The sequence below is a fragment of the Labrus bergylta genome, chromosome 23 (genome assembly GCF_963930695.1).
Source record: "Labrus bergylta chromosome 23, fLabBer1.1, whole genome shotgun sequence".
Taxonomy (NCBI): domain Eukaryota; kingdom Metazoa; phylum Chordata; class Actinopteri; order Labriformes; family Labridae; genus Labrus; species Labrus bergylta.
The window spans coordinates 6221588-6237277 of NC_089217.1; the positions used below are offsets into that span (position 1 = coordinate 6221588).

General features: G+C 41.0%; 1 protein-coding gene across 4 annotated transcripts in view; it reads right to left on the reverse strand.

Moving 5' to 3' along the window:
* The window catches only part of anks1b (ankyrin repeat and sterile alpha motif domain containing 1B), a 192489-nt gene that overhangs the window by 137108 nt on the left and 39691 nt on the right, over positions 1-15690 (reverse strand). For all 4 annotated transcript variants that reach the window (XM_065951463.1, XM_065951465.1, XM_065951462.1 and 1 more), the window contains exons 2-3: positions 3047-3127; positions 1242-1398 (exon numbers count right to left, since the gene is read on the reverse strand). In XM_065951463.1, coding sequence (XP_065807535.1) covers positions 1242-1398; positions 3047-3127 — 238 coding nt within the window. The remainder of the gene's footprint in view (positions 1-1241; positions 1399-3046; positions 3128-15690) is intronic.

Consider the following 15690-nt stretch of genomic DNA (forward strand, 5'->3'; position numbering starts at 1 on the left):
GTACACTGACAAATTCTACAAGCTCGCCACAGGAAGTCTTCATACATGTTTCAGGAAGAAAATAAGAGTGCGCACACACACACACACATTTAAACACACTGACTGTGCACTGCAGTCAGGATCCATTGCGGTATCTTCTCAGTCAGCATCCCTCTCCCTCTGTGTGTCCACGCTGCCTGCACAGCACACGCTCAGCTCCACAAATCAGTGAGGGGTGATGTTTGCCCATTTATCACGGCAAACAATTAGGCTGCAACACCTCTCTGAGGGAAGTGACTGGGCTAATGGTGACAGACGAGAAAGTGCTTATTAGGCAGAGTAAATAACGCCGCAATAACCTGTGGGGTCCATTACAACACCGCCATCAGGAGCAGGAATATATATATAAAAAAAAAAAAAGACATCCAAGTCATTAACATTTCAGAGAACACTTCTGATTGAAACACCTCTTCCTGCACGCATCGTACTCCTCTTAAAACGCAGTGCATCAGCGGGCTGTGACATCACCGACGTGCAGCGGGCGGGGGGGGGGGCAGACAGAGTAAAGAGGCGAGGGAGCAGAAGAAGGTCATTTTTGCTGATGAGGACTGACAGCGGTGGCAGGCCGAATGCTCTCAGAGCCGTAAAAAAAAAAAAAAACGCTCGCCCCGGCTGTCAGAGAGAGATCGCTGAGAACTGTAAGGCATCGTCTCTGTTGGACGGCAGCCATGACGAGACGACCTGCGGCAGTGCTGGTTTGAAAGCCCCCCCCCCCCCCCCCCCCCCCCCGAGAAGTACAAGTGACGGACTCAAGTTTAATTCAACTGATGAGAGCTGTCTGCTGCGAGAACAGTTAGAGCACACAGGGAGAGGGGTTATGTTTCATTCACGAGAGACCATTTAAAATGTGAGAGGGGGCTCTGGAATCCAAAGTAACAGAGACAGTGGATGGATTTATGAAATGTTTGTGATCCAAAGTCCAAAGTCAAGGCCAGAAGCAGAAAGCCCAAAGACTGGAGCTCCCTCTTGGTGTTGCTGTAAAAACAAACAAGGCCCATGATAAAACCACCTCTCTACCCCAGACAGAGCAGGCATGTTTCATCAAGGAGGCACAACTAAGGTTGACCGACAGCCTCGTCAACGACTGAGCCTCCTTTTGCTCGTCTTGGTAATACCTGAAAACCCTGTCAAGACTGGATGTTTGTGGCCTTGTGAAGGTTTTTTTCGAGAAGATACACCGATGACGGGATTCGGCTGTTTACCTGTTGGTTGACTCGGCAGTGCGAGGGTCTGTGGTGGATGAGGATGCGGACAATGTCCACGTCTCCCTTCCAGGCGGCCAAGTGCAGCGGGAAGCATCCTTTGCTGTCAGCTACATTTGTGGACGCCTCAAACTGGAGCAGCTTCAGAACCACATCCCTTTGAAGGAAACATAAAAAAAAAAAACCACTTTATTCACATTTGTCTTAAACAAACAAACGAAAACATTTTCATCTTGCTTTAGATGAATAATTATGTATTTTTCACTCTGGAACAATACATTAAAACAGTTCATTATATAACAACAAGCTTGTTAATATGAGATTGAGATGGTTCTATTATTTGAAAGAAGGTGTGTGCTGTACAATTTAGCTTCATTAGTCCTTGTCGGTGTCCTGCCTACTTTTGTGATTGCTGATTTGGCAACAAGCTGACACCCACTTAAAGCATGCAAACTAAACCAGCCTTAGGTCATGGATGGAGCTGCAGTGTGACAGTAAGTGAATAACCAGCACAGCAACCGATCCAGTAGCAGTCACAGTCGGCGAAAAATCACAAATTGACACAATTGCTTCCTCTTAATAAAGTAATCCCCCACTTTACAGCTAGATAAAGCTACAAATCTTAATGCCGCTGTCCGTTTAGGTGCAGCTCAGTCTTAATGTCAGAGATCCTGCTTGGTGTGAGGAAGACTCCAGCTCGAGTTGCCACCTCTCTCTGTGAAGAGGAAAGGTGAAGTGCTTCATTTGCATTTGAAATGTCAGGAGTGGAAACAGCGCAGAGAGAGAAGGGCAAAGCCTCTCACAGGAGACGCTTAATGAAATGCTTTGTTAATTAATCATTTATTTCATTTTATATAACTCACCGCGGTTTAAGTGGCAGCTGTGCTGGGAGGATCTCAGGGTCAAATATACCAATATTCAAGAGATTGGAATGGAAGTCAACGTGCATTTCAAAAAGGCTTTTTTTTTTCTTTTTTTTTTTTTATTGACAAAAACTCCACATGATTAAAAAATACTCTGAAAAAGCCCAGCCTGAATAACAAATCTCTAAAAAGCAGCACAGCCCGTAGCCAAGTTTCTTCTATCTATATCTTAATTGCCAGTTCCCTTGTTACTTCCCCACCTAAACGTTAAATCACTCCTCTGCAGCTCTTTGTTGGCGCCCTCATTTTCACTCTGAGGCGGCATTCTTTCGCTCCCTCCCATCTCTCCTCTCCACAGAGTTGATCTGAAGGAGGAAAATCCACATAATTGCCCCCAAAACACAGTTCTAATCCTTCAGTTCCGCCATACAGGGATAGCGGTCAGGCTTGCAGCTAATCCACACCCGTGTAACGGATCTCTCGGGCGGCCCAGGTGGAGAGAGGGAGCTGCGCTGTTAGCAGATGCAAAGACACACAGGGCTTCCACAAGCTTTTAGTTTTATAGAAATCTTTGCATTTTTTTGGAATTTTGTGTCATGACTCATGACCCTGGAACGACACCAGTCTGCCATGATGTGAAAGCATTTGCAGTGTAACTACAGCGCTAACACTACTACTACTGATTTAAATCATATCCTGGGAGGGTCCAATCACTGGGCATTTCAGGGGCTAAGCCATTTCTGTGGGCGGGCCTGCATACCTTATAAGCACGGCAGTATTGGAATGTAAATTAAACTCGGGGCTTTGGGAATACATAGCATGTTTACATTATGCATGTTAATGTATTCACAAACATCTTCAGATTGTGTTGAACTGTGCAGCATTTAAAAAAAAAAAAACACTTCACCATAGAAAGACACAAGCACTTGTGTGAAGTCTTACCTGTGTCCGTTGAGAGAAGCATGATGTAAAGGTGTGTATCCTGAGCTGTCTGTGCAGTTGACGTTCAGGCCTTTCCACATGCTGGAGAGGAAAACGAGAGACACACATCAGAATTAATACACACACTCTGCATGGCACCAGCTACTCGCTCATCACCTGTCAGCGCTGAAGTGTCTGTTGTTTTCTCTACATGCTGCTTGACGCTCTGTCTGAGAGCTGTTGACAGGATTATTGAAGTGTTGCTTCTGAGATATTGTCAAACAACATTTTTTGAGTGCTTTCCATGTCACAAAACATGATGCTGACGAGATCGTTTTAATTCCGTCTATTTGTTTGAGCTGCTTTTCTTTGTTATCTGTTGCACATGTTCGTTTTTTTTATTAACGGTGCATTCAAGTGCTGTCGGACACATCGGAAAAACGAGTTTCTGAGTCGTAAAATGGACATGAAGGCCTGATCAAGTCAGAGCAACAACTCGGAAACTCGGGAAAGAATTAGGTGCCCGACTTGCTGACTTGACGTCATAATCGTCACCACAAGGGGGTGCAATATATGTTTTGTTTATGTTATGATACTTTTTTACTAATTCACGTATTGCACATCAACTTTTTGCTCAAATATAACTTGTAACAGAGACATTCCATGCGTCTTCTTCGTAGCATCCACGCTGGTTTTTTAACTTCCTGAACTGAAATGACGTGAGCACACTGAAGTCGGAAGAACGACTTCCCAACTCGGAAACCCGGGACCATCCGAGGAGCACATGAATGCAGCATTAGACACAGGATATGACACACCACATCCAACCACTTCGAAAGCCATTTGTAAAGGAATGAACCAACTGTGGGCTCAGTATGCGGGTTTGTTATGTCTTCTTCAGAAAATGTAGTTTTGATTGCAGATTCTCTCTTTGTAGCTTTTTCCTGTGATCTTTGTTTAGTAGAAATAACACAGTTCATAATCCCAGCAGCAAATAAACACCTGCTCTGAAGTAATAGACTCATTATGTGAGGTGTTTTATGTGGAAGAAACAGCTCAAAACTGTGTAAAACTGGGTTTAGAGCTCTTTTAAGAAGATTAGGCTGGTCTTGGTTGTTTGTTTGTTTTCTCCCTTCAAGAATATTTCATTTGTTTCTTTGCTTACGTCCTCACACAAAACAATATTTCTTTAATCTATTTGCGTCCTGAGGCGAGGAGTATAATTTCTCATTTGGGGATTCCAACCAGAAGCATTAACGTCTTATTTCATCATGTTGATAAAGAAAGAGGAAGTGCACGGTCGCAACACCGCATGTAAATAAAACCACACAAAACCCCAATCCCATCAGAACAACCAGAATGCACATTTACATACTCAATAAACACACACACACACACACTAATACAAATAGAGATCAGGGTTTTCCCATGGCTATAATTATATGACCTCTCTGTTTCACATGAACTCCTACATAAGCGTCAGAGAAAAGTACTAATTAGGTAAATTCCTGTCTGAAGTCGGGTTCACGTGTTGAAAAATGTTCCAGCAGCTACTTAAATAGCTTCTTTTAGAAAGTAGTCATCATGACCAAATACAGCAGTTCCTGATATCAAGAGTCTTAATATTTAAAACGGTTTTACAGATGCTCCCTTCTGACAAAGGCATCCTGGGAAATTAAGTCCTAAAGGGGAATACTTTGTGATTTTTACTTGTGTTGAATTTAAGTCATGGGTTGCATTTGTAAGAGGAAAATGAATAAACTGCAGAAAAAAAAAGAGAAAGGTCTGCACACTGCTCAGTGTGTTCAGTGCTTTCTCTTTTCTTTCTGCAGTTTATACATCTTTTGTTCTGCACCTGTATGCAATTTGCTTGAATGCGTTTTTTCTCTTAGAGGGGAATTAAGAGTTATATATATTTATTTCAATGTATTGTAACAAACATTGCACCTCAACTTCTTTGTCCCTTTAATGACACACATTTTGCCTGAAGGTGAACTTTCCCTCTTTGAAAGACGGATGCTGAAGCTGCCTGAAAAAGCGTTAAGGATTACAGAGGCAGCAGAACATTCAGTGAGTGTGACAGAAATCCACAGAATGATCAAGGTCAGTGTTGTTGTGCTGTGGGAGCGTGCACACACACACACACACACACACCAACACACACCGAGCTGATTCTCTATTGGTATACGGTCTGGCTGCACACACAGACACAAACACAAACACAAACACACAAATACAATGCACAGAGATCAATAGAACAAGTCTGTGGGAGCAAAGGAAGCATTTTCAGGGCTCAGGTTTATGCTGCACTAAAAGACTGATGACCCTGCATCAATTCAGTTCTTAGAGTTACGTTTTCACTAAAAGTAAATGAGGTATTATGAAACCAAAAGTACTTTATTACAAACAGCTACAAAAAATAATGGAGAAAAACTAACGTAAAAACAGAGAGCATGAGACCAAAAAAGAGAAAGACACTGCACAAGTGTGTTTCTATTGGGTCAGCTGATTTCTTCACACAGTGGGTGTGTGTGAATGTGTGTGTTCATATCGATCACACTGCACTGCTGCTGACCCCTTTCAGCGCTGACCTATAGAGCCGGTGGGAGTGGTTTGTTAAAAGGAGCAGACTGGCAGAGGGTGAGGGGAGAGGTGGACTACAGAAAGCAGCAAATAGAAATATAATAGAGGCGGAAGTAGAGAAAAGACGAGGAGAGCAATGACTGCCAGCTTCCACTACACTGTTGAGTACTTTGGGGTTGATTTGATTTCAGCAAATCTCCACCATAAAACTATTTATGTTCAACAAACTCTTCTCTTTTACTGACTAATACAGTTATAATGCTTTATGTAATACAAACCACAAACAATTTGAAGCAGTTATTTATACATAAACACAAAAGAGCCCCTAAGCTGCAACAAAACTCCTTCATTAAGTCTGTTAATGTGCTGCACAACATAAGGAAGGAATATTCATTGTTTACTGTTTTGTAAGTGGTTATTAGTGAGAGGTTATAGCTTATTTCTGACGTCAGGAAAGAGTCATTACATAACAAGATGAAGTTGAACTCTGAAACCGTTACACCTGGGCACGGAGGAAGATATTGGAGAAACAGAGTGAGGAGGGATCTGATGGTGTGACGTGTCCGCTGGTCGTCAGTCGCCTGAGCTGATCTACTTCTGATTTCCACTTCAACATAAAGGTAATCTGCTCCAGTGTCGCAATGTTTGTCGTTTAAAACCCGAACATCGGGTAGCTGTACACGGCCTGAGATCTCTGCTGCCCTCTAGAGGTAACATCTAGTAATAAGTGTAGCGCACAGTCGAGTATTTATGACGCTGTTGACTGTGTGTGCAAACAAAAGATTGAACAGCAGCTATATCTCTGGCCTTATATATGCATGAGTAGGAAATACACTTCTTGCTCTCTTACCATTGGCTTAATGGCAGGTTTAGCTTAGCTTAGCATAAAGTCTAAAAACAGGAGCAAGACTGGCTCATCAGTATAGTAAACAAACTCATTTATAATTCACTGATTGGCAAGGTAAATTGTCATCAATAGAGGGGATAGGCTTGCTCTAGTCTTTCTGCTAAGCTAAGCTAATAATCAAATAATCAAATAACTTGATATGTTAGAAGAATCATCTGCTGTCGTGAATGTTTTTCAGCTGCTTACGCAAGTCGACTTGTAAAGTGATAACAACGCTAATATCATGACAATATAAAACACAGTCACAGGCCAATACATTTTTAAAACGTGTGGGTTTTTTTTTTTGCAGTCTAACGGATCAAATGAGTTTAGCTTCCAAAATAAGTCAGAATTTGTTTTTCTTATAACTGTTTTTTGGGGTTTAAACTTTAACAACATCTATCTACTTTAAACAAGCATTGCACAGCCGCTGTATTATCCAATGTGTCAGCAAAATGTTTCCTTTTCACTAAGTGTTTCTAATTCAATCCCTCATTAATCACTTTAAACTACGTTGGCTGGAAATAGAGCCAATGTTCCCAACACAACCGTAAGCTGTTTTCTATATCTGATAGCTTTTCATTGGTCAAACCCAACCTTGAACACACATCGATATATACACACACACACACACACATATATGTATGTACCGGTGCCGTTCGCCTCACACAACTAATCTGTACACCAATTCATGAAGTACTTGCTGTACAAAGAGTCTCTCATGTGAGCAGCTTAACACAATCCACCTCTCCCAAACACCCACCAATGCAGAGCATTAATGCACAAACACAGCAGTCATACACCCAGCTGAAGAAAAAAAAACAAAAAAACTGCACAAACAAATATATGAGGGAGTGTGTAAACCTTGTGCTCTGTGTGTGTAAGCCTCGCTGTGATGGCCGGAGCTGGACAAGGTGTTGCGTTTTCTTTTGCTGTTACAGATGTGTTTTTTTAGTGACACAAACGAGGGTGTCCCCAAGTGGGTGACACGACACTGAGTGAGCATGTTGTTGGGTGTTTGCGTTCAGGAGTAAGAATCTCATGAAGTCTTGTTTTTGGTGTAAATCATTTTGCAAATACTTAATGCTTAATTATTCTCTACAAGAATAAAGTGAAGGGAGATACTAACACAAAGTGATAAAACGTGGAATTCAAAACATCCTTTTAGCCTATTTTAGCCCATGTTTTGGTTTTTATGCCCCTTTCGATATGAATTGATTCTCTCTCTCTTTAAATGTTTGCTTCAATGCCGTCTTGAAAACTTAAGGGAACATTTATTCAACTTTAACAGCAGCTGACCTTGGAAGTGCCTCCTGCCAGCTGTTGATGTTTTTTTTATTTTATTTCTCTAACTCCAAAGAAAAACAACAGAGTGAATAATACACTTCTATAAACCTCCTATTTGGTGAATTAACTGACTTGTTTGAAATTTGGACTGCAGGACCCATTTTATACACGAGGTGTCAGAGTTACATATTGCTCCTTTAAACATGCAATATCTAAAAACGAGGAGCAGATATACCACAAGAATCCAACGTCTAGAATGTGTTTAAGAAGCAATACATTGAAATAAAAACACTGATCAGTCCAAGTCATCTGTAATCCTTTAGAGTCATGAGAATGTAATAATTTATAATCAATATAAACATGTTTGTTAGACCAACAACATGTAGAGCAGAGGTCAATCAAATTCAAGAGATTTTTACGATTAGTTTCTGGTGATCAGTGGTGAAGTTATAGTCACCACATTTGGTATTTTTTCATTTAAATATACTATATCATAGTTTTATATTCCCACACTTGTCCTTTAATATTCCAATAGGGGCCTGACTTCTCTGTTGTGCACTATATTCACCTTCATATTCACCATTGCAAAGTTACACTAGAGATACACATCGATGCTATATTTCCTCTAAAAAAAAAAAAAAAAAAAGGACAGTGTACCTTTAAGAAAAACTAAAAGCACACATTACACAACAATCAGTGTGTTCTCTGTGATTCACTTCTCAACTGGACATGATTTTCTTATCACAGCCCTTCATTTCTGCTCCGCCATGTTCAACCTCTAAAGTCCCCACACACAGTCCTGTGCCATATCTCTTCTTCATTGTTTTCTGCGCTTTCAGAGACAGCGTCGAAATAGAATTAGTGGGCATCCTGAGATTAGATAATGAAGAAGAGGTGCTGCTGCAGGAACGCAGAGTCTTGCTGAATTCGTCAAATATGCAGACAACGTTCTGACTAATTAACCTCGGGAGCTGCAGTGAAGGGAAGCTCCGGGGAGAAAAGCTGTCTAAGCTGTTGTGTATGTAGGTTTCTGTGAAACTCAAGCTGCAGTAGCGTTCACTTAATATTAAAGTTTGATAGGTCTGTTGTTCTTTGACACAACCTCTATCTCAGCATTATGAAATATGTCATTAATTTTGCATCTCAGGATACTAAATCAAGCTTTAACATTTAGTCTCACTCCTCTTCTGTCTCTTGACTTTTCTACCTGGCTGAGGAACACACACTTTTTTTTTCTTTTCTTCAAGTGCTAAAAGGTTGAAGAGGTCAAACACCATGGAAGGCTTGCCAGCAGGCAGTGCGAGGCTGCCCTCTGTTTGAACCTTTCTTCAATTACACTACGACGGCTTCTCCCCGCCTTTACATCACTTTACTGCAGCGTAACCCACAGACTCACTGCACTCTGACTGATCTTATATCGGATTACAGAAAACAAGACTCTCTAGGATGGTGGAAAAGTTTCCTTTGAAGTGAACGCTTTGATTTGAATTGGAGGCAGGGCAAAGTATTGATATGTCCGTATGTTGTTGGTCTGACTTACATGATACAATAAGACGACAAGTTATCGTGATGAATCATTATGTGAAAGTCTTGTAACAAATCAATTATTGGAGAATTGCTATTTCATGATATAAACGTTATCGCGGGCCATGCATCATGAATCGTTTCGTTTTACCGAGCGGTGTAGCGCCATGCCATATTGTATCATAATATCAAAATCATATCGCATCATGCCATATTGAACCGCGTCATATCGACATAATGTATCCTGAGTTACCTTGTGATACAATACCCCTCACTTATATTATACCAAACCACACTTTTTTTTTTTAAAGTTTAGCTGAACATCTTTTATCGCTGTGATGGCATCTCCAAATAGCAGATTTAGTCTTTTAGGCTCAAAAAGAGGAGGTTAAGGCCTCTGTCTTTCTTCCAATTTCAAACACATTATACCTTAAGCTATTTAAAACTGATTTTCTTATCAAACAGGAGCCGATATTACTCCCTAACTCTTAAGAACAAGTTGTTGTTTTTTTTGCTGTATTTATGGGTCAACAAATGCACCCGTAACCTCTCTTAAGTTCTAGAAATAAGTCTAATTAGTGATGCAAACTTCTCATTTGTGTCTCTGAGTGAAAGCCTTCATTTGATGGCTCTCACCGTGGATATTACAGTTGGCATCGCGCTGCGGCAAAGTTCAGGCTGCATCAAAGCGGAGAATTGTCTTCAAAGGGAAAAGAACGAAAGGAGTTGGGGAAAACCTTTGTAGTCCTGGATTCTCTTTTGAAGGGATTTTTTGTGTGTGTGTGTGTGTGTGTGTGTGTGGAGAGAGAGATGTTAAGTCGACTGAATCCAAACACAGCCTGTTCAACTTCACTCACTTAACTGAAAGTTGAAGGCTTTTTCCTTCAGACACTCAACAACAGAAATAACTTCACGGGAAATCAAAAAATGGGAACCAATATGAGGTGAACAATGTTTGCTATCAGCGCTGATGGGAAGTGGACTCTCTTCATATCCTGTTTTGAGCAAGAGGCAGAAGAGATACCTGAGGACAAAGAGTACTGTTGCATAAGCACACTCACTCATACAGGCTATAAGACAATGGACACACACACACACACACACACACACACACGGTCACACATTCATTTTTCTTTAGAGCTAACCTTTGATGTTATGACCCGGCTCACACAGAGACAGTCAATCTCCCATGATGCTTTAGGGCATGAGTATTCTGCTTTACACACCAATATCTACAGCACGTGTGCAGGCATGGGATAAGGTGTATGTGAAATGTGTGTTTAAGTGTATGTGTGTGTGTGTGTGTGTGTGTACAGTGTAACAGGTGAGATCAGTTAATCCACAGTGAGACAATTATAGTTCAAGGTGTGTGTGAGCTCTCCAAAGACCAATTAAGTGAGAAGCTGCCTCCCTGTCTTCTTCTCTGTCCTCTTACTTTGCCCATCAGCTGCTTTTTATATTCTTCTTTTATCCAACTATATACCCTGAAAATAAATGTGTGTTTTTACATTTACATTTTTTTTAATCTTTATTACCTTCGTTGGGCTTCAAAAATGTGCTTTAAACACCAATGGGTGAATTGAGACTACATCCATGTTTCATACAGTCTGACTCTATGGTGAAAACTCACAGTACACCAGCATTATATAACGAACCCCTTTACACAGGCTGGGGATTTCCCATAGTAACCACGGACCCCCAACACCACCGAAATCCAATTTTCACTTCATATTCCCACGACATCATGAAAAAAGTTCACACCTACACAACTCAACAGGCAATTGAGCACTACTTTCTAAGAGACGTGTTTCCTCTTTCCCTCCCTCCATCTCACCTCATTTCAGATCTGTCACTCCTGCTGCTTCATTTCAACACCAATTACACTGATGGTTAAATCCACAGCACAGTATGGCTGATGCAGGGGAGAGGTATAAAAATATAACTGAGCGCACAAAACACACAAAAGAAATGCAAATCTACTCGCTGAAGTGTTACTCTGTGATCTCTGCCTCCTCATCAGTGTCTGGCAAATCCCTCACTTGCTGAACCGATTCTTGTAAAATTGGCTCATATGTTTTTTCGCATATTTCCCACAACAGCGGCTCGCCTCTACAAACCTCCTCGTTAGCAATATTGTGTTCATTTGAATACGCCGTGGTATCCCCCCAGCACTGGACTGCATCCAACTTGCAAATCAGCTCTACTTATAAGTAAACACTTTTAAAACATACACACACTTAAGAGAGACATCCAAGTAGGACACCTGCCTTAAGTGGATGATCACACCAATTTAATAGCCTAAAGAAAATGATAAATTGTTATTCTTATCACTCTTATCTTATCACCATATAACATTTCATTATATTACACTATATTATATTATACTACATTATATTATATAACTGCACTCTGCATTACTGTGGTACAACACTGCCTCTCTTCTCTGCTGTTTACATTACTTCCTGCTATTTATTTATCATACCGAGTCATTTTAATCATCACTTGTCACTTTATAATACTGTCTCAATTCTCAATTCCCCCCAGTTAACTTCAACATTCATTTTTGTACTGTATATACCCCCTGTTTTTTTAATTTATTTATTTTTTATTCATCTTATCTACTCTGTTTAATGTGTATGTGAGCTTTCTTGTCTGTGCTGCTGTAACGCCCGAATTTCCCCTCTGTGGATCAATAAAGTATTATCCTATCTTATCCTTGTTTGTAGTCGAAGTACGAAGCTGCTAGCTTAAGAATAAAGGCATTGTTCTAAAATATATATATATATAGATATGTATAGAATGGACAATTAACCCAAAGAACTTCAGTGTTGTTGTTCCTATTTGTTGTATTTGTTGATCTTTTCCCTTGTTTGTACTATTTGTTCTTAGCTATGTTAGCCAGCTGCTAGACTTAGCATCAGAGTACAAGCATTAGAATAGAATCAATCTTCTGAATGAATGATTGAAAAGGGGATTTTCCAAAAAAAGCCTTTTTGATGCTCAGTATTATTCAGTCAGCTCAGACATCCACAGCGTCAGTATGAATATTCACTGTTTAATGAGATTTGAAAATTGCTGCTCTACGCATGACTCACACTTGCAATATGACAAAAAAATGTTTGTTGTGATGAAGAAAATGAAGCATTGAATCCTTAAATATGCAGACGCTCAGCTCACTGTATAAACACGTAATAACAAATACAGACCGCATGGATGCAACAGAACAAATATGCAGACTGCGTGTGAATGAATATACAAAACGGCCACTCAGTCGGTGACAAACGCCCCCCACAGGAACAAACATCAACTGATACTTCAAGCAGGTCAGGAGGCCACCTCGCCCATCACAGGAAGTAATTTATCTCGGGGTCAAACCGACCTTTAGTGCACGACAGAACATGGAGGGGGGGGCAGTTCAAACACACACACACACATACACACACACACAGGACGGCTGACCCTCTCTTTTATCTGCACTCACCAATAATTAAAACAAGACATAAGTAATCAATAGCTGCACTACTCCCTGCTGGGATTTAGTGAGTTTATTGATCGTTTGGTTGTCCTGAGGGTTGGCAACATGTCTGGAGAGGAAGAGCCTCAGGAAGCGCATACAGGGTCAGACAGTGGTGTCATTTTTTAAAATGTGATTATGCATTGGACAGTACATGTGTGTTTATTGGACGTGTTTTTAAGGGTCTGTTTGGTGTTCTGAGTTGAAACTGTCCATCTAAACGCATGTCTGGATGTTAAACTGAGTTATTTTGAACATCTCAGACCCTCGTTGGATCTGTATTCAGGTCAGTGTGATAACGCTGCAGTAATGAATGGGCTGGTTATCCCCTGGACACAGAGGAAGACTAATGCCCTGCATTTGTCTTGGACTCATTTATTATCCCACTGCTTCACATTGGGAAAACAGTGCTCACACTTAACTGTGGCACTCATCGGCAATCACACACCCGTTTGAAATGCTTTAACTAACCAAACCTAAGGAAAAGCAGAGGTGTTAAGTCAGGAAGAAAAATGTCCTCTTGCCTTGTGGCACGCACTGCACAGAGAGACCTTTAAACTCTGTTACAAGCTGACAAGTCATCTGAACAGGATGAAAGGGCGTAGGGTTGGCCAGAGGAAGGAAACGAGATGAAAGCAGCAGAGAAAATATATCTAATGCGACAAAATTCTTATCGTACAGCACGTCAAAAAAACGGAAGAAAACAACATTAAAAAAAAAACACAAAAAAAAAACAGAGAGACAGTAAGAGGAAGAGACAGCCAGATGATACCAGCGTCTGAAGACAGCTGAATACACTCTCCACTTACGCACTCTGTCAAGTTCCAAGTCTTAAACAATCTGGCAGTTTGTCTCTCAGCCCACCTCCTTAAATAGAGATGGAAACATCCCTCGTCTGTCCTGAAGTGACTGCTTATGTTCTGCACCAGCCCGTCTGAACACAGAATCCACATCCACACGGCAGCTCTTTCTTAGAAGCATGACAAAGGTTTACTGTTTTACCCCCCCAGTGACCTCTCCACAATAAGCGTTTCTCTAGTATAGATGGCTATAAACATGCAAAAACCTGAAAATCCCCAAGGCTTCATTTCAACGTTAACATTTTTAACCTCTTACCAAAGTTGACTGTGTAGAAAGACCTCCACAGCATGTTCTAGTCCCAGTTGTAAATGACACTGAAATGACATTGAAATGCGTTTTGAATTCTCCGATGAACCTAATCTCCTCATATCATCACTCTGATCTTATCAGCCTTAACAGCTCTGATGCAGAGCTTTGAAGCGGCTGTCTGCCTGTGAGGCTAACGCTAGCTTAAGCAGCTAAAAAGGCAAAGATGGGAACAGATCAGGTATGAGGAAGGACTATTTCAGGCTTGTCTTACTACCTTAAATGGGCAAATGGCACATTTTTACAGTTGACAACATTATCATTGTATTTTTGAATTACTTTGTACATCACTGATGTGTTGTCATTCCAATTGTGATTTAAAATAATTGGTATTTCAGTCCATTTGTCCGATTCTTATCACTTAAAACAATATAAGTGGTGATTCTGCACAACATAAGTACTAAAAGAGAAAGAAGCAAGTCTCTTAAATGTCAAAGCATTTCAAACTGCTGGACATAACAATAAAGTAAGATGGATGGACAGAGAGACGAGAGAACGAGACAGGGATGCAGAAGGACGACATTCCTTCCTCTCTCTTCAATCAAACGGAGAGAAGCGGAGGTGTAGAAATGCCCGCAGTCTGCTCCGTCCGCTGCCTCTATCGATTTACACTGCAGCCTTTCCAATCAGTCACAATCGTGAGAGCTACAAAACAATCTCTAAGTGTGTGTATGAACTGTGTGTGGCTCTTCCTCAGGCAATTCTCCTCACAGTAAGTAAGTGACAGAAAGTCTTAGATCTCCACTTAACAACAGGCAGCCACAAATCCATCCAGCAGAGCATCGACTGAGCTCCGATCTGTAGCACTAAGGAAGGGGAAGCGTCAGCTCAGGATCTCGATCTAAAGGGGAAAAGTAATCTATAGAGCTGAGGGGGAAGAACTGATGTATTTATACTTTAAATCTAGTGAGGAGAAGATCCACAGTTCAGACCTTTGTGATGGAAGCTGAGAAGTCTTCATTGTATGGGAGAGAACTGGATTCAACTCAAACTGAGGCGTGAGGTGGTAGTTACACAAACATGATGGACAGACATACAAATAGCATGGATATCACAACTAAAATGGCCAGATCTTTCTTGGTTACAGCTTCTAAAGTGTCTCTTTTTGCTCTGATGGTCTAACAAAACAAGTCATTTAAAGACCTTACCTTGAGCTGTAAGAACAAAAGTTGTTTTCACAATTCTATAAAAACGTAAAGACCCACAACAGCACTAAACTTTGGTCCTTTGGTCGGTAGCAAACCATTGGCACCGCAGTTGAAAAGTTCACCCGAGATCAATTCTTGCTGCAACTTAACCGCTTAAGGAATCACGTTGGCCCATCAATCACATGCAAGTGCACTTTAAACTACTCTGAAGCTTAGCCAAACTGGATTTCCTTATTCATAATTTCATTGTCTTTCTTCTGCCCCCTTAATCGATACTGAAACACCGCTTGTTGCAAAGTGAGATGTACAGTTCCTCGCGTAGAGAAGGGAGCTTTTGAAGGGCGGCCATCTCTCGTTTTATGAACAGTGATTATCTGGTGACCTGCGCAGGGTCCCCTCTCACCCGATGCCAGCTGTACTCAGCTCTATATGACCCTCTTACGGTAAACGGCGCAGTTCAAAGATGGATGGATTGGAGGTTAAATGCATTATTGGAGCAAAAGATGCAATTCTTGCTCTTTGTTACTTTCAGAATTCCCTGGGCAGTCTGAGGATT